At 35.1% G+C, this 22034-nt stretch overlaps 1 protein-coding gene across 8 annotated transcripts in view; it reads right to left on the bottom strand.

The window, feature by feature from the left end:
* The window catches only part of LOC5572202 (potassium voltage-gated channel protein Shab), a 365295-nt gene that overhangs the window by 60108 nt on the left and 283153 nt on the right, over positions 1-22034 (bottom strand). For 7 of the 8 annotated variants that reach the window (XM_021843099.1, XM_021843098.1, XM_021843101.1 and 4 more), the window contains one exon: positions 8137-8268. The exons of the other annotated variant lie outside the window; for it this stretch is intronic. In XM_021843099.1, the coding sequence (XP_021698791.1) occupies positions 8137-8268 (132 nt within the window). The remainder of the gene's footprint in view (positions 1-8136; positions 8269-22034) is intronic. 8 annotated transcript variants of the gene reach the window in all.

The raw sequence follows: 22034 nt of genomic DNA, 5'->3' as shown, positions 1-22034 counted from the left end.
CTTCAGTACCGTTAAAAGGAGCACAATTAGTTAGTTATAGAAAAAAAACAGACGTCAGAAGGTTAATTGAACTTCACGCTATCCTATTCTACCCTTTGCGATACAATAGTTTAGCTTCAGATATCTACAATGACAACACATAATGTGGTATAAATATATTAACCGCTCGTATGTTTGTCTTGTTCTAATAATTGTTGATGTGCAAGGAATTAGTATTTTTGCTTAGTTTTTGTCTCCTAGTACGTGTATGTTGCCAGTTAAACTGTAAAACGCAATGAACTTCTTTACAGCGGGACTTTCAATATTTTTTTTGTGTTCTGACTTGTAATTATGAATTTTTAAAGTTTGAAATTAGCCCAAAAACAGATATATATCTTAAAGCTTGAATTTCCCCTGAACTAACATTCTTTAACAGAAGTTCATTTTGGCATACCAATTAAGAATATTGCTTGACTGGTGAATTCTCAGCTTTTTAAGATAACATGAACAAGTCTAGTGAAGAGAAAATGTTTGTAGTCGGAAACTTTTAACAGAACAGCATACATACAAGCAATTAACATATTGATACTTCTGTTGGCATCTACGTTTTTAGCATATATTTTAAATTATTCACGGAATCTGGACACTTCTGACTGCGGGACACTTTACGAATGAGACATAACACTTTGCATCATCGGCTGTTTGTTTATGTATATACTTCATATTGCACGCAAGCCATCTCTTAAGTGTACAATAAAGAAAATGTTCAACATATGCACTATAAAATAAATGAATTATCAAGATAGACGTGAACAGTATCGACATCAATTTTGAACGGAAGACATTACAAAAAGCTACAGAAAACACACCAGCAGGTGAATTCCGCACATTTTCTTCGAAGAGAAGAAATTTTCTTCCATAATCCGCCAGCAAGAAAATTTTCTTTTCTTCGAAGAAAATACGCGCCGGAATTCACCTACAGGTTGATAGACTTTTGAAACAAATTAAAAATAAAAATATGAATATAAAAGAATCGTATATCTTGCTTTTTAAGTAGAGTGTCACACATTGGGCTGAGTTAGAAATGCGAAGGCATACATGAATTGTCATACACTTGGTCAGATATTGTTATTACAAAGAAACAAAAATAATGATGCATTCAGGTGCCAACTAAAAATATAATCCATATTAAACCGAAACATTCGTTTTGTCCAAAACATGTGATCAATTTATTAAGATCTGTCATTCCTTTCTAGTTCACTCACTACAATTATCAATAAACATAACATCTGATACAAGAGAAGTAGTTTTTGTTCATGTTGCACATTCTAGTGTGTGTAGGTTTTGCTCATCGAATCGTCCTATTGGTTTTTTAGTTTGTGCAAATCCTAGCTTTCAATACATAAAAAGTTGTGTTTGGTTCTTGGTTCTCGGTCAGGGGTTTTAAAATGGATCTTCAGCTTTAAATTTCTAAGTTTCTGATTGTGTTTGTTTGCATCCAAAGCTATTGTAGCGACGGTAATAGGTAAGCGCCATTATTTCCAAATTACTTATCTCAGCGTGGTACAAGTTTCTTTGTGTGATTTTTTTCTATTTCAAAGGATGCTTTGCAGATGCGTCGAAATATGTCAGTAGTGGTTCTTTATTCTCGTTTGATTATTGTTCCTATTTTTGAAATTTAGAATGGTTTGTTTTCCTGTTGGACGGTATTATTATTATTTGACCTGTGCGATTTTAGTGCAGTAGCAGATTTGGTCAACAAAACGGAAATAATATTTTAGTTCTTTAGATGTACGCTAGTCTGATTTGCTAGAAGCCCGTAATTTGTTTTCAGTTGGTTTCTTCATGAAACGACTGACACCATTGGCTACAATTTTTAATGGGACACCAGTTCATAATTTGGCTGAGCTCAAGTTGTGTAAGAGCTGTCGAGGTCAGAAAACATTTACAAGAGTGTATTGGTAGGCTGGTGCTAGTAATTTATACACTCCGATGCTAAAATGATATAATAATGCAGATCGTAAAAAAATTAAAGAAATTTTACAATTCATAGGTTTTCCTGAAGGTCACCAAAAATGGTTTTCTTACAAAAGGTTTGTTATAAATTTGTAACGGATTTTCCTAAAGTTCTCTCCAAAATCCAGCGAATCACCAGTTGTTATTTCACGAACTTTCTCTTTCTTAACTATGCTTTTGAAGTTCATCAAAGTATTCTTGAAGGAACTTTCCTCACAAGCACATTGGTTACCTTCATTAACTAAGGTAACAATTCTTCTAGAATCCTTCCGAACATTCTAGAGATTTTTAACGATTCTCAGGACTCTCCAACAACGTATGAGAATTCAAATAATGATGCCTCCAGAAAGTCCTCTACATCAGGTCTACCCAACCTTTTTTACCCTAGGGCTAAATCGAAGAAATATTTCGTGTGGTGGGCCATGTTTTTAAATGCATATTTCTATTGGAATAATCGAAAAACAGAACATCCTGCTGTTTTTTTGGAAAGTCCCTTTCGAAATCATGCAATGATCTTGATAAAGACATTTTGAACAATCTATCTCATTTTAACATCCTGTGAGACTTATACCCAGAATTTTATAAAAATCATACGCAGAATTTTTTCCAGAAATCCACCTAGTATTATTCGAAATCCGCCACTGGTTATTTTGAGAATCAAGAACAACTTGGTCAGAAACAGTGCTGGGAATGGTAATAGTAGTAGGCTTGAATTTCGCGAAAATCACGTGGCTTCCCCAGTACAGTAGTTCAAAAACGTGAATCTCATCAAGTAGCCTATGTTGGGTGCATGAATTTTCTAAATCGTTAGTGTCATTGAAGGCTCTAAATGCGGGAAATGCAGCGGGAAATAGAACATTTTTCTACAGTAATTTTGGGTTGCCCTTAGCAACGGATTTTTTGCTATTTTCAAGGCTCTTTGCCTACAGCAGCGATAGGCGTGAGTTTCACTGGCTTCGCTGACTGCGATTGGCTTTGTTTGGCTACTGTAGAATGAATTTCAGATTTTTTCCCAACCCTGGTCAGAAATCAATGAAATATTTGAGAATGCTGTCCAGGATTTCAAAACAAACTGGCTCATAATTCTATTATAAATTCAACTGAAATTCTATCAAAATCTAACCTAAGATTATATTGTAACCTTGCCCATGATATATTAGGATTAAGTATCGAGTGCGTTGAACATCCTGGCTAGAAGTCTATAGAATCCTATCGTAGACTCTATAAGAGTTCTGAACATATTATCCGTGGAAGTCGTGTCAATCATTTGAGAATTCAGTCGAAGATTTTGTGATAAGTGTATTCTATATAATCCTACCAAACATTCTACATAAATCGCTCTCAGAAGTTCGTAAGTTTCATTTCTAGGAATATATGAGAACATTAGAAAATGATTTAGTGAAATTATGTTAGAAAATTAAGACTTTTGGAAATTATCTTTATTTATGCATCATTTATCGAATATGAAGCCACCAAGTTTAAGTAGAGGTGCCTAGGATCCTTAGATTCTTAGAGTATGCCCAATATATTTTTTCAGACATCACTCCTAAAAATATAATTTAAAAAGTTTCAGCAGGGATTCCTTCATTAATCTCTTTTCTACGAAGTTTCTTTGAAGATTCCTGATGAAACGTATTCGTGAAACTGTGCTTCAATATCCAATGCTTGCCGACTGATGGAGTAGCTGCACAGTACCGCCAGCAGCTAGACGAACATCCACGAAGCTGTGACAACAACGGCACGGGAAGTGATTGTCACTGATCAACTACGAAGACGAAACTACTGGTTCGATGAAGGGTGCCCGAGAGTGACAGACGTAAAGAATGTCGATAGAAGCCGTATGCTTGTGGCCGCTACCCGACAGAACAGGACAGCGAGTACCGAAGAAAAGCGAATCCACCGCAGAAAGAAAAGGCAGCACGAAGAAAGTGTGATAGCTAAGGCTCAAGATACTAACCGGAACGATACGCGAAGATTTTACGGTTAACGGTGCGCGGCACAAAACCGTACCAGTGCGCGCCATGTGCAATGGTCAAGAAGGAAATTTGCTGACCGGGAAAGCAGAACTTTCAGCAATTGTTGAACGATGGAAATGGACATGTAGCTAGAAACATGATGTACATTGATGATAACGACCAAGCTGTGGACCCACCGACCATATGGAAGATTAAAAGCTATTAACTGTAAGGCAGCTGGGAAGGACGAGATTCAGGTCGAGCTTCTTAATCACTGAAGTGAGCAGCTTCAGCAGTTGATCCACCGAGTACTTCTGAAGGTATGGGAGGACGAAGAAATGCCAACCGGCTGATTGGATGGTCTCATGTGCCCAATCTACAAGAAAGTTGCAGGTAAATATAGATGTAGGCTTGCTGGTGCAGGTACTGAGGTAGTGTTTGAAGTTGTTGAAGATTTTGGGAACCTTGGAACACTTGTGACATGTGACAACGACGTACCCCGCGACGTCAAAAGACGTATTGCGGCAGCGAATAGAGCCTTTTACGGACTACGTAACCAACGTAGGTCACGTAACTTGCAAAGGGAAACAAAATTAGTCTTGTATAAAACATGGATTCCACCGGAGGAATCCAGGTTTTATACAAAACTATTTTTTTCTCTACAAGCACGAATCGTGAATGTTGAAGGAAAAAACTCGGTAAGCCTTCGAGCATAAAGTGCTGCGTAAAATATTCGATGGGACACTAGAAACTGGTGTGTGGCGCAGACGCATGAATCACCAGTAATATCAAGTGTTTGAAAATGTGAACATTATTAAGCGTGTGAAATACGGCAGACTTCAGTGGGCTGGCCACGCAGTGCGAATGTCGGAAGAAAGAATTGCGAAAATAATATTCAGCAGGGAACCAGATAGAGCTTGGTGGCTTCGTTGGAGACCACGAAGATGCTGGCTATACGGACCTGGCGATCCTAAACGTTCGGAGAAACTGGAGAAGTATCGCCCAAGACCGACAAACATGGAGCTCTACAATTCATTCGGCTATTACATGACGCTACGCTGTAGCCATCAAGGTAGATATAGCTATCACCCTCTAAGAATACTTCCAAGGATTTTTTTGTAATCTTCGAAAATGGCAACAACAATTTCCTCTGGAGCTCCTCTTCGTAATTCAAAGAATTTTACTAGAAACTCATTCTGATGATATAGGAATTTTTTAAACATATTTGAAACATATTACTCAAAAAGTTTTTGCTAGAATTACTTCAGAAACATTTCCAAAAATCCCTTCATGAATTTGTCTACATTTTTTATATTTATTGCAGTGATTATGTATGTGTGAGAAGTAATATTACAAAAAAAAAATCTTGCTTCTTATTCATTAGATTATTTTTTTAGTTTGTTCTTGAAGCTGTTAACCGCAAGATTGAATCCTGGAGATAGTTATGCGACATGTTTTAGATAAAGCTGGCTGTTTTTTTTTGGGGTAAATCAAATTAACACTTGGAATAATACTTGAAGAGATACTCCTGGTTAAATTTACCGAGAAATATTTAGAGGCAATTTTTATAGCTTATAATTGACTGACGTATTCTGCAAACTATCTGGAGAAAGCGCAGAAAAAACTTTGGTAGATATTCCTAGAATAGTACCAGGGTAGACGCACCGATTCTGGCCATAGTGCCAATTGTAGCCACAGTAGATTATACACAGTTTTACACAGCAAATTGGCATGAAACATTTTGTGTTAAGCATAACACATTCACACGTTACAGCTACATTAATTTAATCGTCTGAACCGTGCAAAAATAAAGGAAAAAAAAACAGTTTCCTTATAATTTTACTTGGTGTACACCTAATTTGGCCAGGGTATTCCTTATTTGGCCACTCTCAGGGGAAATCAATGTGATAGATTATTTTATAAACCAATGTTAAATATGTGGCTGAAACTGTTTCTGGTAGCCTATATTTACCAACGTGATTTTTAATGCAATTCATGCAGGGCATTTTGTTTATTTATTTTATAAATGTTTTCTTTTAGGCTGGCCAAAATCGGAGCTTCTGCCATACTTAAGGAAAATTATTGGATGAGTTGTAGTATTTTCGTGGAATTTAGTACTTAAAGATTTTGAGACAATTTCTGAAGGATTTGCTGGCATTTGCTTTAAAAACTCGTGAGCTGATTTCATTCGATAACCTTAGCAGTTCTGTATAAATTCCAAAAGTATAGTTAGAGGAATTTCGGGAGAAATATTAAAAAGAGTTCTAGGGAGAGTTCTCAGATGTATTGAAGGACAGATTTTTTTGAGTCCCAGGGTGAATTTCGTCAATCATTATCTTGCGAAATTTATGTCAAGGGGTTTTTGAGAGATCTTTTAAACAAGATTATGCGTTATTCGTAAAGAATCCAAAGACAACCATCGAGAAGTTCTGAAAAAAAAACCACACGAGAAATTTATAAAGAAAATCGAGGATGAATTTTACAAGGAATAAAAGAAAACAATGTTTGAAGTGATTTCTTAAAAAAAATCATAGTTTATAAATAGGAGATCTGATTGTTATTCCTGAACTTTTTGAAAAGGGAATGCATGAAGAACTGTCAACTTTAGGAAAATCCATCCTCCGTCAGTATCAGATGGTGACTGAGACAAACTGCAAAATGAACCACCGCAAGAGCAACGGACTATGGCTTATATGGAATTTGATTGGACTAACAGCAGAGCACTCTCCTACCTGCTCGATGTGAGAGTAAAAGAGTTGAAGAGAGTGATGTTAAATATAGGTTAGATGGAAATAGAATTTGTATCGGTAAAGAAGAACTATGATTCCGGCACAGAGGTGGCCATGAGCACAGCGTGCCTTCCAAACAAACATAAGAAATAAAAAAAAAAATAATAAAAACCATTGATTCTGCATTCACGTGTGGTGATATTAAAATGTGATAATCTTTGTTCCAGCGCACTTCACCGAAATAACATTCAAGACCTTGGTGCGAATGATTTTTAAACTTCTATAACAAAGAAAACTAGTTAAAATACTTTTTGTGACCAAATCGCTCTTATTATAAGTAATGAATCTACTGATGCTTTGCATACTATTCGCGCTATGTTTTCACACAATTTCTCATAAAAATCACTCTAAACATGACTCCGTGAACGCAGCACGAGAAGTGTATAATGTTAGATTAGTTGTAAAATGGACGATCATCTCTTCACACTGGATCGCCATATTTGTGCTAGCATCAACATTACTTTCAGTGTGTACTGCATGGACGGAGCCATATAGTAGTAGGTGATGTCGAATTACAGTTTCGATAAAAAGCTTCGACATTATTTGCTCTAAAGCAGTCTTTTTACAGCTTTGAATAGTAAAAAAGCCAAAGCATCTTTCGGCGAGGTTTTGTTCTTATACAATGACCACACTGGTACACGTTGTATAACACTTTCTAGCCGTTTAATCTCTTCTAACCCTTTCCATAGAAAAGCAGTTGTTTTGAACAAAGCGTATGATTTTAATTTAGGGAGCTTTCATCGATAGTCTGAAGTTCTACGTAAGCTCATTTTAGGGAGTTTTGCAACACAGTTGAAAATAGGCATGGTTGAAATTTTCACTTATAACTATAGACAAGCAGGAAGCCTTGAGAGACCCTAGATTAAGTATTGCAAGAGTAATTTATAGGACTAAAGTCTGGACCATCAGAGATCGTACTACGGAGTTGAAATTGGTGAGAAAAAAGCTGATTGTTGCTGGTTGTTGATATCTTCTGATAAATGGTACACTCTTGAAAATACCTATGATTTACAACCCTATCTAAGCTGGAGTCTTGGACTCATCGTTCTCGCTAGTTCATTTGTACACTCAATGCTTTATAAGATGGGTCTAAACATTTTACAGCCTTTGTTCTTCTTTTTTAATTGGATTTTTTTGGTTTATGTATTCGCTTAAATCTACGTTGATATGAGTGCGTACAACAAGGTGTATAGAATTGGTGATAGTAGGGATCATTTTTACATATTCAGCATGGCACCTGGAGGTCTAGTAATCTACTGATCCGGTAGTGTTTTAAGGATACGAGTTGTGATTTTACGACATCGAGGGTAGCTCTAACGCATGTGAGACATATTGGCGGACCTTCTAGCATATAAAGTATGGCTATCTAATGAAATCGCTAAAACTGTTTATCATACTCGGTGACTCGGCCCGGAGCTCTTCATTCAATTCTGCTAGCCTGGATGACAGCGGTGGTTGTCGTCTTCTGGCTGCCAATGGAGTGACAACAACTGACTCGGCTGGTGATTCCATTTGGTCGCTTTGTTCACCTGGCAAGAAGTTCATGAGTCAACCGGAGTTATATTGGCTTATACGAATACTAAAATAACGGCTGTCTCTAAATTTGCATCTAAATATTTGAGTTGGAATCTAATTTTTCTAAGTCAAACTAATCATCGTTAACGACCAGCAATATTTTCCTGATTGTTACGGTATGCATACCAATAATGTCTCCACTCTGTAGAGTTTAGTAATTTTGTTACAAAGCAATAACCCTGTTGAACAGCTGTGAATGGCGGAAATATATTGCTAATCATTGTGGATGCCTTGTAAGCGAGCATTGAATGGTATCCATCGATGGTTTCGGCATTTCTGGTGCATTATGATTTGGAAGTTGAAAAATAAACCAATCTATTTACGTTTATCTTACATAAATACTGCTATGTTTTCAATGGGCAAATCTGAATGATGCTGTTGAATGAACAGTTTGTTTCACATTTGTCGATAAACAAAATCCATAAAATTATATCGTTGTATCAAGCGCTGCTAATTTCTTATGGAAATGCATTTTACATGGAAGCGGGAAAATCTAATTGAAACTAACTAACTTAACTCAAAATAATTGAATTGAACAAAAATATTGTTAGAAAATATTGCTGGTGTTTAATTGTAGTTTGAACGATATTTATTTTGTATAATATACAGTCTTGTATCTTGTTTGGTTTTATTTTATGCATGATAATATTTGATTTTATTATAACACATATATGTTCAACAATATTGTTTCACGCAGATCTGTATTTAAACTACAATCAATCAATGTTGGCTGTAAATCATGCTCTATGTTACTTGCCCTTTTCTTTAATTCATATATTTTCCCACATTGCTCGTTCCTATATTAATCCTATATTTTCTGCATTTACGGTTTCGTTTCAACGCTTTCATATTTGGCGGTCATTTATGGCCCAGTAAACACACCATCGTATAGGATGGGATATAAAAGTACAGATGTGGAGGCGATATACGTACATCTTGCACGCAGCCTTATGGCGCATGTACGTATATCGCCTCCACATTTGTAGTCTTATGCGCTATCGTATACGAGTTTGTGTTTACTGGGGGCCCCACTTTGTATATTTTCAAAATGGACGTTTCGTCAACGCCATTTTAAGCAATTGACAAAATATTTCTCTTTGTATAGAAAGCCGATTGTGATGCATATATTTTCTTTGATATTGAATTTTTATTCATTTTCAAAATTAATTTATAAAAAATACATGAAAACAACTTTTTTAAGACTTATAAAATCACAATTTTACCATAACGCTGACTAATTACTGTAGGAAAGTAAAAAGATGCTAAGTAGGGCAAACGATCCCTTAGTGGAGGTAGCTCCAATAGTGGAGGAAGTGTGTTTTGACATGTTTCGCTTAAATACATGAATATGTGATATTTTTCTATGATGTAGAATGTGAAAATGATACAAACAAACGAAAAATATTCATGAAATTTAATCGTAAAATTGTTTCAAACACATATTTTGCTTAAAATTTTTGTTGCTTTGCACCTATAGTGGTGCATCAATACCCATAGTGGAGGGTCCCATAAGAAATCAATGACTTGCACCACTAAAGGAACCATTCTTAAAACATACCTCCACTAAAGGAACAGTGTTCCTATTATTGGTGCAAGGCTATTTGCAGGGAAATTTATAGATAGAAGGATTTGAAATCGGTCGATTGATACGTTAAAATTACATTTTTCATGTTTTTAACACCATGTTTCAGCAGTTTTCCCTTAGGTGCACCACTATTGGTACATTTGCCCTAGTCGATTGACAGTAGACGATTTATTTTTTCAATTCATAACTAAGGAGTTATTGAGATGGCCATCAACTCCTCCCCATGGTTTAACCTTATTTAACATTAGACTCTAAGATCTACGTGATTGTACTCTTAGGAGACGTCCCCTTGAGTCATGCTAGAGTATTTTTAAGTTTCTTTTATAATAAACCTTCACGAAACATTTTTTGCCGTGCAGATATGAATTAATTTATATGAGTAATCTCGATGTATAGCTCCATTTCGTTCCAAAGTTGACCAACAGTTTTAAACTGAATGAATAGTCAATGAACTTTAGATATCTTACACCTACAGTACCGCTATTGTACTTTTAGAGACCTACTTTGAAAATAAAAATAATAGTTAATATCTTTATGTGAATAAGGTACAGTGGGGGAAGTGTATCAGTGGGGTAAGTGGATTATTAGTCCATATTAAGCATGAATACTAAAGTACGTCGAATGTTTTCAAACCATTGCTTAGATTGAGGTTATGTTCTTACGTCCACACTGATACTATTGCAAAACTACACGTACACTAACAAAGCAAACTTTTTAGCTGCACATATAAATTAATTTGAAAATTGTTTTCTATCAATCAAAAATCCACTGTATCTCCATCTAAAATCGAATACCATTAGTTTTTTCAACACATGATGAGCATTTCAGTTCTAATTCAATGAAACACAATGAGAATATGTGATTTTTATTAAATAAATACAGATATATTGAACATGGTACACTTACCCCTTCTTTTTAATGGGGTGGGGTAAGTGGATCAAGTATTATAATCATTTATTGGCAGACTGCTTACGAGAATCTGAATATGTTTTAATATTCGCAAATGTTGTTTTCTTTCATTTTTTTGCATTCCTAGATTAAATTTTTCAAATTGGTCATAGAAAATTAGAATGATTCCACCTGAAAGTTTTTTCAATCTTTCTGGTATAAACATTTTATATTTGTTTATGAATATTGCAAAATTCAAACAAAACCTTTCGTGGTTTATCTAAGCTGATTTATCTAAGTTTCAATATATATTTTGTTTGAATTAATGTGAACTAATGTACAAATATGTTTTAAAATATTTTAATAAAATAAAAATATTTTTTAATTTTAAAAGTATGAAAATGGAACATAACATGGCAGGGCAAGTGGATCATTTGGCGCAAATTTTCTAGTCCCTCATACTCAATACATAACATTCAGAAAAATTTAAATAAATGTTGATTTGAAGTATATTAGTCCCTCATTTGTTATCCACAGAAAAAAAGCTTGAATTACATTATTCACGTTAGCTGTACATAACAATGAAGTTCACTATTAATTTTACTGTATCCACTTACCCCACGGTACCTATATGATACCTATATGATTGCTATGACAACATACGATTTTGATTTGAGTAGCTTGGCGCCGAGTACTACTAATAAAAAGAATAGTCATTATAAATAGTTTTACTGTAGGTTCAGTAGCGCAACCAGAGTTTGGCTTGGGGAAGTTTTGTAAACTTGAAGACAATGATTCTTTTTTTTTGGAAATGTGAAAGGTTAAAAATTTAAGTAGAAAAATATAAAAATATTTCAAGATTTAAACATTTAAAAATGAAACAATATTTGCAAACTTCAGCCTCTCTCGTCCACCCTAGACGTCTTCTTCTTCTTCTTTCTTCTTTCTGGCGTTACGTCCCTACTGGGACAGAGCCTGCTTCTCAGCTTAGTGTTCTTATGAGCACTTCCACAGATATTAACTGAGAGCTTACTATGCCAATAATGACAATTTTTGCATGCGTTTATCGTGAGGCAGATACGAAGATACTCTATGCCCTGGGAAGTCGAGAAAATTTCCATTGGTCTTGCTGAATCGCTGCGGATTTACCGCTACGGCTATCTGGGCCCCACCCTAGATGTACATTACTAAATAAACTAGTCAAAGGAAATTTGTTGCACCTGCTAAAGTTTCCCAAAAGTTTTCTGAAATATGCTCGTGAGGGATAGAAGAGAAGCTCCTAAAGAATATTTCGTTCTCTACAAAAAAAAAAAAATAGCGGGGATTTTGCATTTTATATGTGATTGGTCAAACGAGATTACAATATTCTGATATTGATTAAATCTACAGCCTTTGTAGCTATTTCGAAATTTCATTCCAGCTGTATTTAGATGCACAAAAATTAGCCTGATAGCGTTCAATAACTCTTCGCCGGTGTTGTTACTTAAATAAGTTTTCATAGTTTCTAATGTTATTGTACGAAGTTTTGCGATTATTATTAGCAATTGGTCGAATGAAAATCACTATTGCAGACATGAAAGCACTTCCAGTTCGTAAACATATGTTTGTGATTTTTCGGCCTCAAAACGAAACAGCGGTCACCCTTAATTTTTCCTAGGATTTTTTTTGTAATCATTGAAGCTGAAGAATTGCTTCTCTGGGAATCCACGTACTCTCTCTGTTAACACATTCGAAAATATTGAAAATGTGAAAGTTTCCGAGAAAACACGTATGGGGAACCACTATAGCCATAACTGGTACACTTTCCCTACCTAATAATTAAACCGTGATGCTACCATATATCGCGCACGCTCCTAATTTCGCTCACTGCCATTTGATTCGTATTTCTTTATACAAATTGGACTACATTATTGCATGTTATGTAACCGTGGCTGAAGAAGAATTATTCAAAATACAAAATAACAAAAATTTCTTTCGCAAAACATGTTTAAAATGTCAGTGACCGAAATTAGGAGCGTGTGCAACATATGGGTACTTTACGGTAATTGTAAGGGAAAAGTTATAAAATTCTTCGTGTAGGGTGGTTTGGTTCTGCCAATATTGAAATATGTTTCATTTTTCAGGAAATTCTAAGTGAAATTAAAAAAATCGGAGTTTACAAGGGAATTTGCGTAGATTGTTAAGATTCTCTCCTGCGAATTAGCATACTGGAACTAAGTCATACATTTAGTCATTAATCAGTGAACAATAGCTTAAATATATCAAAGAATTTTTCAACTAACTGTTTAGGAATATTTGTTCCAAATGAAATCAAAATCTTTTTGTACAGTCAGTAACCAGAAGATGGATATATTTACAAATGTTTCAAGACCTGTTTTAAGAACGTTCTAATAAAATTTTACTCCGCGGTGGGAGAGAAATTTTGTCAAGGATCATCTAATGTAATTTTCTCATATATATTTTTGACAATATATACCTAACACCACCAAATGGATAAGAACATTTTTGAAAGGTGGTCGAGTCTTGAAAACAATGTTGTTTAAATACACTAAGGTTTTTTTTTACACGGTCCCCCGTGCCGTGCAAAAAAATTCCGTGCAAAAAAAAACCGTGCTAATTCTGGAATTTGTGTTAAAATAAACCGTGGTAATTCTAGAATCCGTGGAAAAAGTACCGTGTTAATTCTGAAATCCGTGTGAATAGGAAAAAAAGCCGTGTTAATTCCGAAATCCGTGTAAATAAGTAAAAAAACCGTGTTATTTCCGAATTTTGTGCAAAAAAAGTACCGTGTTAATTCCGAAAGGCGTGTAAAAAAAGCCGTGTAAAAATAAAGCGTGCAAAAAAACCCGTGTAAAAAAAGACTTTAGTGTATGTACAACCGTACTTTTTACATCGAAAATCTTCGTAACACCAAAGAGCTCCAGCTTCAGTAGACCATTTTTTGATTTCTTGTTATTAAAAATGTATTACAGATTCTTAAACTACGTCTGCTGTGAGAATTTTTGATCAGGTTTAAGGTGAAGATGAATCGAAGCCAACTTCAAATTTTCAAGACCACGGATCTGGAGAATCGAACATCCGTTCAAGCTGAAAACTTAATCGATCGATTACTAGCTTGTGGTGACCAATCGATTAGATTTTCAGCTCAAACGGATGTTTGGTTCTCCAGCGCACGCTTGAAAATTTGAACTTTGGCTTCGATTCATCTTCACCTTAACTTGTTTGAAAATTCTGAAAACTCTGTGAAAAAGCCATCGAGCTGTTTAAAATAATGGTCAAAGTTATCGGAATCCTCTCCTTGATTTTATGAAAATCTTCCCCAATTTTCTATTGTAAAAAAAAACTTTTTAAGTGCTTATTGCATGTTTTGTATAAGTCTTTCAAAAATTGTTTAAATCCTTTCGGAATGGTAACTAATAAGAAGCCTTAACTTAATATACATCTTTCAAAATTTTGCCAAGGTATTCACGGTTTTTGGCGGGTGCCAACCTGGCCAACCGCACGCTACGGCACTGATTGTATTATTGTAAATTCTAACCTGAAACGAAACTAGACTACTCGGACCCGCAATTTAAATTTTCCACAGCTGTAAAACTAATTGTCACAAATTGAAAGTACCGTACAACGGGGTTGATTGTTTGTTGGAGTTTCCTCCTCTGAATATTTCTGTATTGTGCTCTAAAGATTTTTTATATTACATTTTTAAAACAAGTACCGTAATTTCGGGTGAAATTGATCATTTTCACGTTTTTTCTAGTCTGTTTTCTATAATGTTAACAAAGCCACACAACTATATGCAGGAAAACAAGTACAAAGGTGAGCCTCATCGACTCATGTACCGAAATTTTCTAACAAATGTAATTTTAATGTCAACAAATATCTCGAAAATAAAAAATCAGGAGATCTCATTTTGGGGTGAAATTGATCACTTATCAATGCCATTATTTTTAGTTTTCAAAACAACTCTACATAATAAATTTGAGCTCCCTGAATCCGAATATGCTTGTCAAATTCTTAACAATGCTATCTATATAAATAAAAATGGAGTGGTGTTTGTATGTCACGAAATGGCTTGAGAACGGGACAACCTATTTGCACAATTCTTTCACTGTTGTCTTCTTGAAGGGTTCCGACGTGTTCGTGCGACGAAAAAGTTTAGGGAAGTTTTCGGGAAATTTGGTAAAACGGGAGAGTACTAATATGCCATTTTGTATGGGAGGTATCATTGACATCTTCCAACAGCCTACTTGATGGCAAGACGAAGTTTGCCAGGACCACTAGTATTTATATAAATAACGAATAGTTAAATTTCAAGAATTATGTGGAAAACGCCTAAATATATGCAATTTCTTAAGGAATTCAATGATATCTAACAGAAATTCAATTATTTCAACCATTTGAGCTAATTGGTACGAGTTTTGGTTATGAGATCTGGTTTGGGGATATATCTCAAGCATCCTCACAAACTTTCAGGTTTATACCATGTTCAAATCCTTGCTTAGAAATAGATGTTCATAGGTGTTTATCAATACTGCACCGCGCATGATTTTGAAATTTTACATTATTTTCATAGTAATAAACATTCTTTAACGCAAAAAACTTCACAACACACAGTTTGACAATAGTTACGACAAACAACGTTCATTTACTGCAGCTTACATTGATATTTGTGCTCCATTGCGAATAAATAAAATCGTGTTATACGATGATTAATTTCACCCTTCTGATCAATTACACCCGATTTTACGGTACTGTGGTATCTCAGTTGAAAGACTGCATAATAGGGCGGTTCAAAATTTGAAAATGTTGGAAAATCCCATCTCCTATATAATTTTTACCATCCTTATCATAAAAATAGCGGTATGTGAAATTTTCAGCTTTTTCGGTGGTGATTTAAAGGTAGCCTATGGAGATATTTTGAAAAATGTTACAATCACTTTTTCTTCTTGGCATTACGTTCTAACTGGGACAGAGCCTGCTTCTCAACTTCCACAGTTTTTAGTTTCCAACTTTTTAGCTTTCTTTGCCTAAGTTGCCATTCTCATATTCGTATATCGTGTGGCAGGTACGATGATACTCTATGCCGAGGGTAATCAAGGAAATTTCCTTAACAAAAAGATCCTGGGCCGACCGGGAATCGAACCCAGACACCTTCAGCATGGCTTTGCTTTGTAGCCGTGGATTCTAACCACTCGGCTAAGGAAGGTCCCTGTTCCAATCACGTTAGTACTGAAATGTAAGTACAAACTTATTATCCCACAGTAAAATCTCATTATTCAAGCCTTAATGAAGGATGTTGCTGAAGGGACAACTCCCTTTTGAGCTAGTTTTGTTCAGGATTTTTATAGATTTTTGCAGAGCTATAATACCATATGGAGCTAAATAATAGCAAACAAACTCATGAATATCTCTTTTCCTATCCATCAGATTGAATTGTTCTCTTCAGCAAATTTCTTTATTATAAGTAGATCAAAAACCGAATTTAGTACTATACCATTTAATTCCACTACGGTTTGTATATTTTGACAGATACGCATATTTCGACCTCAAATGTAAGGCCGTCTTCAGTGTCGTGTACTAAAGTCGGCCTTTTAGTTGAGGTTGAAGTACGTGTATCTGTCTAAAGATACAAACTCTAGTGGAATTAAATGGTATAGTACTAAATTCGGTTTTTCATCTCAAGGACAGGGTTCATTGATGTTTCTATATTGGAATAGATATAAAAATAGATTTAAACCAAGGGTTTCTGAAAAAACGAATTTGCATGATGTTTTATCGTACATAGTGCAAGTTGGAGAAGTTTCGCCGAACGAGCACCTCTTGAAAACTGCGTAAATTCATCAGAAATATCATACGACCCAAAGTTGACAAGGATATGAAGCAATAGCCGTGTTATAAGTCATTGTTCAGAACCCATAGAAAAAAAAAATAAATAAAGGGATTCGCAGCAAAGGGGTGACAAAAACCTAGTTTTGAGAAAATCGACTTTGAAGTTTTTTCAGCCATTTTTTCATTTTATCCAAATTATATGGAAGCGAAAAAACATGCCAATATTCTTTGAATTATGTATTTCTTCTGTTTGACGGAAAAAATCACCTGGTAATACCATTTGGAAGCTTGAGAACATTTGTTTTTTTTTTCAGTATTCTCAACTCAAAGCAGACCAAAATGTCACTTACACCCCTTTACTTTTGGGTCCCTCAAATATTGTTTAAAAAAAACTTCCCATATTTCGAAAGGCTCCTTCAAATTTCGTCATGTTTGGTGTTTGACCGTTAGATAGTTCTATAAAATTTAATCTCTATGCACCGTTTGTTAATACTAACAACTTTCAATTGTAATGAAACTAATAATAATTGTTGAATTTTCAAATTATATAAGATAATTTCATAATATAAAATAGGGTACTCGACATTGGGGGCCCCAATTTGGAGCTTCCCTTAGCCGAATGGTTTGAGTCCGTGGCTACGAAGCAAAGTCATGCTGAGGGTGTCTGGGATCGATTCCCGATCGGCCCAGGATCTTTTCGTAATGGAAATTTTCTTGGCTTCCCTGGACATAGAGTTTCATCGTACCTGCCACAAAAGTCGGAAAATGTCAAAAAAGAAAATGTATTTTCACATTTTCTATTGGATTTTTAACTTTGGAAAGTTTTGCTAACTACAGTAACCAAAAATCAGAATGATAAAGTTAGGCTATATTTTTTTCAGTCGTCGATGAAATTCTGAAATTTCAAATGTCATTTGAATTGAATTTCAATGACATTTTAAGGACCTGCTTGCTACACTATAAAATAATGCGAAAATAACCAGATTGGTAAAGAAAGCTCTCAGTTAACAACTGTGAAAGTGCTCATTGAACATTAAGCTGAGAAGCAGGTTCTGTCCCAGTGAGCACGTAATGCTAAGAAGAAGAGGAAGATATCGTCGAAAAATGACAAATTTTGAAAAACCATCTATTCATTCGTGAACTTTTCAAGACAAAGGAAATCTCGCAGACCTGCAGGTGAATTCCGACGCACATTTTTTTTCGAAGGGAAGGAATTTTCTTCCATAATCCACCAGCAAGAAAATTTTCTTTTCTTCGAAGAAAATACAAGCCGGGATTCGCTTACTGGTGTATAAATCTAAGAATTGTTGTATATCATGCAAAAATCCGAAGATTACATAACATTTTCAGCATTTTTATCAACTTTTTCTTATGGTGGCCAAACTGAACTACTTTTTCCTAAATATGAGTTAAGTATTCGGGTGATTCTTGGGAGTGGTAGCACAATAAATTACGTTCCAATTTTAATTATAAACGTGTACTTCAATGATGAAACTAGTTCAGTGGTGCCTATACATCGTGTCGATATTTTTTAGCTTACAATTTACGAGTTAATCCTACTGTCTCAAGGTTCTAGAGGGCAGCTGGCATAAACTTAACCTACGACCGGAAATGTACCTTCTTCCACTTTGTGTTCAACACGGGGCAGCACGTGTTCTTCGGAGTGTAGCCATTATTTGTTCCGAAGGATTGTTTTTGCCGCAGTCATATATAGCATGGACGAGTTCGCTCTCATTGGGATCGTAACGTTCGGTTGGTACCTACTATGTGTTGGTACCACCGCAACCCGTAGAGGTAGGTTCAATTATTCAGTCGTCCATTTTTCGTCTTCATCGAGTTTTTCTTGTGCAGTTGGGCAACTTCTTGCCATTTTGATGGCTCACATGTTAGGTATACGTTAGATGGGTTGTATGTGGAAAATGGCAGCAACAACAGTAGAAACAGCTCGATCCTAGCATGAAAGCACAGCGGTGTATTCCCATGGTCGTCAGTTTTTTGCGGGTGGAGCTGCAACAGATGTCCTTGAAGTAAAATTGCTTATGTTTCCTGTTGTAATAACTATGAATGTCGAAAAAATTTAGCAGTTTGCTACATTTAAGGGAGATGAAGGTTAGCCTGTGTTCAAGGCATATGACGGATTTGGGATGAATTTATTCCTAGCTTCTGTTCTGCCATAAGCTAAAAACATAACTATGTTAATGTTCACTTTGCTTCGTTAGCATTTATTTCCTATTCGTTGAAACTGATATTTTGTTTTTTTTCTTACTATTAACTCTCAAATATCCAAATTTTTATTTTCGATCTAAATATCACTTTTGGTTATCTAAAATCATTCTAAAATTATTAGCGTCAAAATAGGTATGATATCCATATTTGGAAGTAACTGGGGCTCTTAGGATCAAAACGAGACATCCAAAATTGTAGACAGTTTCATATCCACTCACAGCAGCTGCAGCGGCAATGCAATAAATTGCAACACGAAAATCAATTTGCCGAAATGTTATCTGCATGAATTTGAAATGAACTTTGCACGTAATTCACATATTGTCACCCTTTTAGGCAGATTAAGCCATTGGGGCTTACGGTCAGCCAGTAGTGGCACGTTACGAGTTGAAAATGCAAAATCGTCCTACATAACAGTCACTCCACATTGGGATTTATGTGAGAAAAAATGGTGAATTGTGCCCATGTCACAATAACGTATTCGCGTGGAAAGAAAATCAATGTATTTAAATGCTTGTCAAGTTTTTGAACTATTTTTATATAAAATTAAATTTAGCAATTGGAAAAAGCAATGGACCTATGCAGGGGTTAACTATTTGACGTTTTAGCGGTGCCGTGTTATTTATGGAACCATGGCAACCAGTGAATTTGGCACCGCTCAAAAGTCAAATAATGAACTCGTGCATCGGTCCATTACATACTTGTCAATTAATTAAAATTTAACATTTTTTAGCCTAGGCCGGTACCAATTTTACTGAATCCCATCTCGTAGTGCACTAACATGAACCAGGTCAGTTGTGCGAATGGTGGAAGCCCAATGATGCTGATTTATTTCGTAGGGTCGCTTAATCGGAAAGGGCATGTCACACGACTGAATTATTGCTCCAGCTCAGGATACCGCGACTGTGCTCTACTTTGGAATGGCCAATAGGCAGGTTTCTACGTAGGCTAGTACCAGAGCTGTTCAAGCCGAATTTCTGTATTATTATTAAATTTCCATTGAAAGATTGAAATACTTTTTGAATTCTGATTTTTGATTTTGGAATTGAATTGCATAGAAAGATGTAGCATAATAATTCATTATAGTATAGAAATGAAAATTAATAAATAATGTAATTTTATTTATTATACAAGCAATGATAGAAATCATCAATAAAGATCAGAGGGTGGATTTCAATATTTCATTTTAAACAGTGAACTGCTCTAAACTAAACAGAACTGTGCATATTTACGACACGTGTAGGGAGCACTGCTTGTGGTATAAGCTTGCCCGAGTAAAGTCACAGTGGGCAATGAGTATTAATGTTAAAGGGTAATTTGCATTCGACTGCTCTGCATTGTGTCCTTGCGTTTTACAAATGCTAATTTTTACCCACATGTATGCGTTGTGATCCTCGCGAAATGCTGAACAGCTAGTCATTTGTCTGTGTCTAGTAACATAGGTTTTATTATGTAAAACAGAAAACGGGGACTACCCTTTCAGTGTTAAATGCATAGACAGTTGAAGTGATTACCGAGATTTGTCGCTAGTACATTATATGATCTTGATTGTTATAGGTTTTGTGAATTATGCAAACTGAACTTAGATTTGGAACAGCATCTATTAGTTTATTGAGAAATTTAGGGAGGTATTTTGCCTTGACTAGCACATTCAGTATGGTTGAAGAATTTACATAAGGTACCCCGAGGCAAGTGAGAATCCGGGGTAAGTGGGACATTCCGTCATAGCTCGTTTAGGAAAAGTTTTTCAAGAGGGTATTCTTCTAGAAAGTTGAAGATACAATAACAAGGGAAGTATTTAGTACAAAAATTATTGTTATTTTTAATACCATGTGCTCCATGTGACAGTTGTCAGCTCAGCACCATTTTTAACTTGCATGATAAATTGTGACACGTTTGACATTCTGCATTGGCTCGCAAAAAATAATTGTGCTATAAATCGAATTACCATCGGTAAGCTACAACTTTAAGTATTGTTACAAGCTGCTTACGATAAACAGGTATTTTGTTTTCATTTCATATGAAAATTTCTATAATCTTATTTACCCCAAAATATCTTTATACTCGGGGTAAATGGGACCTATCGAAACAAGGACCAGAATCCAAATTTTTTCTACATGTTTCAAACAGTTTCCTAGAGAGTAGCACTATAATATGCAAACGAAATAAAAAAAAAAACATTCTTATATTACGTAATTGTTGAATTGGGAGAAAAAATTACTAATTTATCTAAATATTTTTTTTTCTATTTTTATTTTTGAAATATGAATTTAAAATCGAACGAAGACAGAGATAAAATTTAAAATACATCATGAGAACGATTACTATACTATTTTTATTGAACTTTATTTGATATTTCTACCAAATTCAGTAGTTGCGGAAAACAGTTCCATCTCATTAAGTGGTTTTCCGCCATGCATAAATGCAATACAAATAATAATGAAGTATTAAAAATTCATCAATTATTGAACGTTTACGAGCTGCATTTCGATTGTTAATTTATAAATGATATATTTTGAACATGTTTTATACCTCTTTACGATTTTAGTGAGGTATTTTCAGTTAAAATTAAATGCGATGTGACATGTGACCTTACATTACGTTTTCTTTCTGAAACGTTACGTATTTTATGGTTGATCCCTTATGTACATCAAATATGTACTCAAAATGGGAAATCTATGATTTATAAATCCTATTATTGCAATGGATGACTTACTGATGTAGTTTGACGCATGAAACTGGATGTTGCTCCTTTTAGCGAGGTAACTGCGTCTAATGCAGGCCTGCCCAACCTTTTTGAACCGCGGGTCAAATCGCAGAAATAATTTTGTGTCGCGGGCCACATTTTTAAACGCCCAAATACTCCCATGAAGTCTGACAAAAGCCTGTAAATGAAGTTCAAAAAACCTGACAAAAATCATTGAATGGAGTCCATTTCATTTGAAGAAATCGAGAAAAGAAAAGCTCAACAGCAATTAAGCATTCTGCTGTACATTGTGAAAATCCCTTTCAAAATTATATGATAATATGGTCCAAAATATTTAGAATAAAATCTGTCCTAGAAATTTTTAATCCTGTGAGAATGATACTAGGGATTTTTTTCAATCGTACTCCGAATTTTGTCAGAATCCGACTTAATATTCTTAGCATGAACCTGAATGATAAAAATCTGGTCAAGCTTTTACGAAAATCCTA

This window comes from Aedes aegypti, chromosome 2 (assembly GCF_002204515.2).
Source record: "Aedes aegypti strain LVP_AGWG chromosome 2, AaegL5.0 Primary Assembly, whole genome shotgun sequence".
In the NCBI taxonomy this organism is placed as follows: domain Eukaryota; kingdom Metazoa; phylum Arthropoda; class Insecta; order Diptera; family Culicidae; genus Aedes; species Aedes aegypti.
The sequence above is the reverse complement of the archived record's forward strand: the minus strand, read 5'-3'. Positions and strand labels throughout refer to the sequence as shown.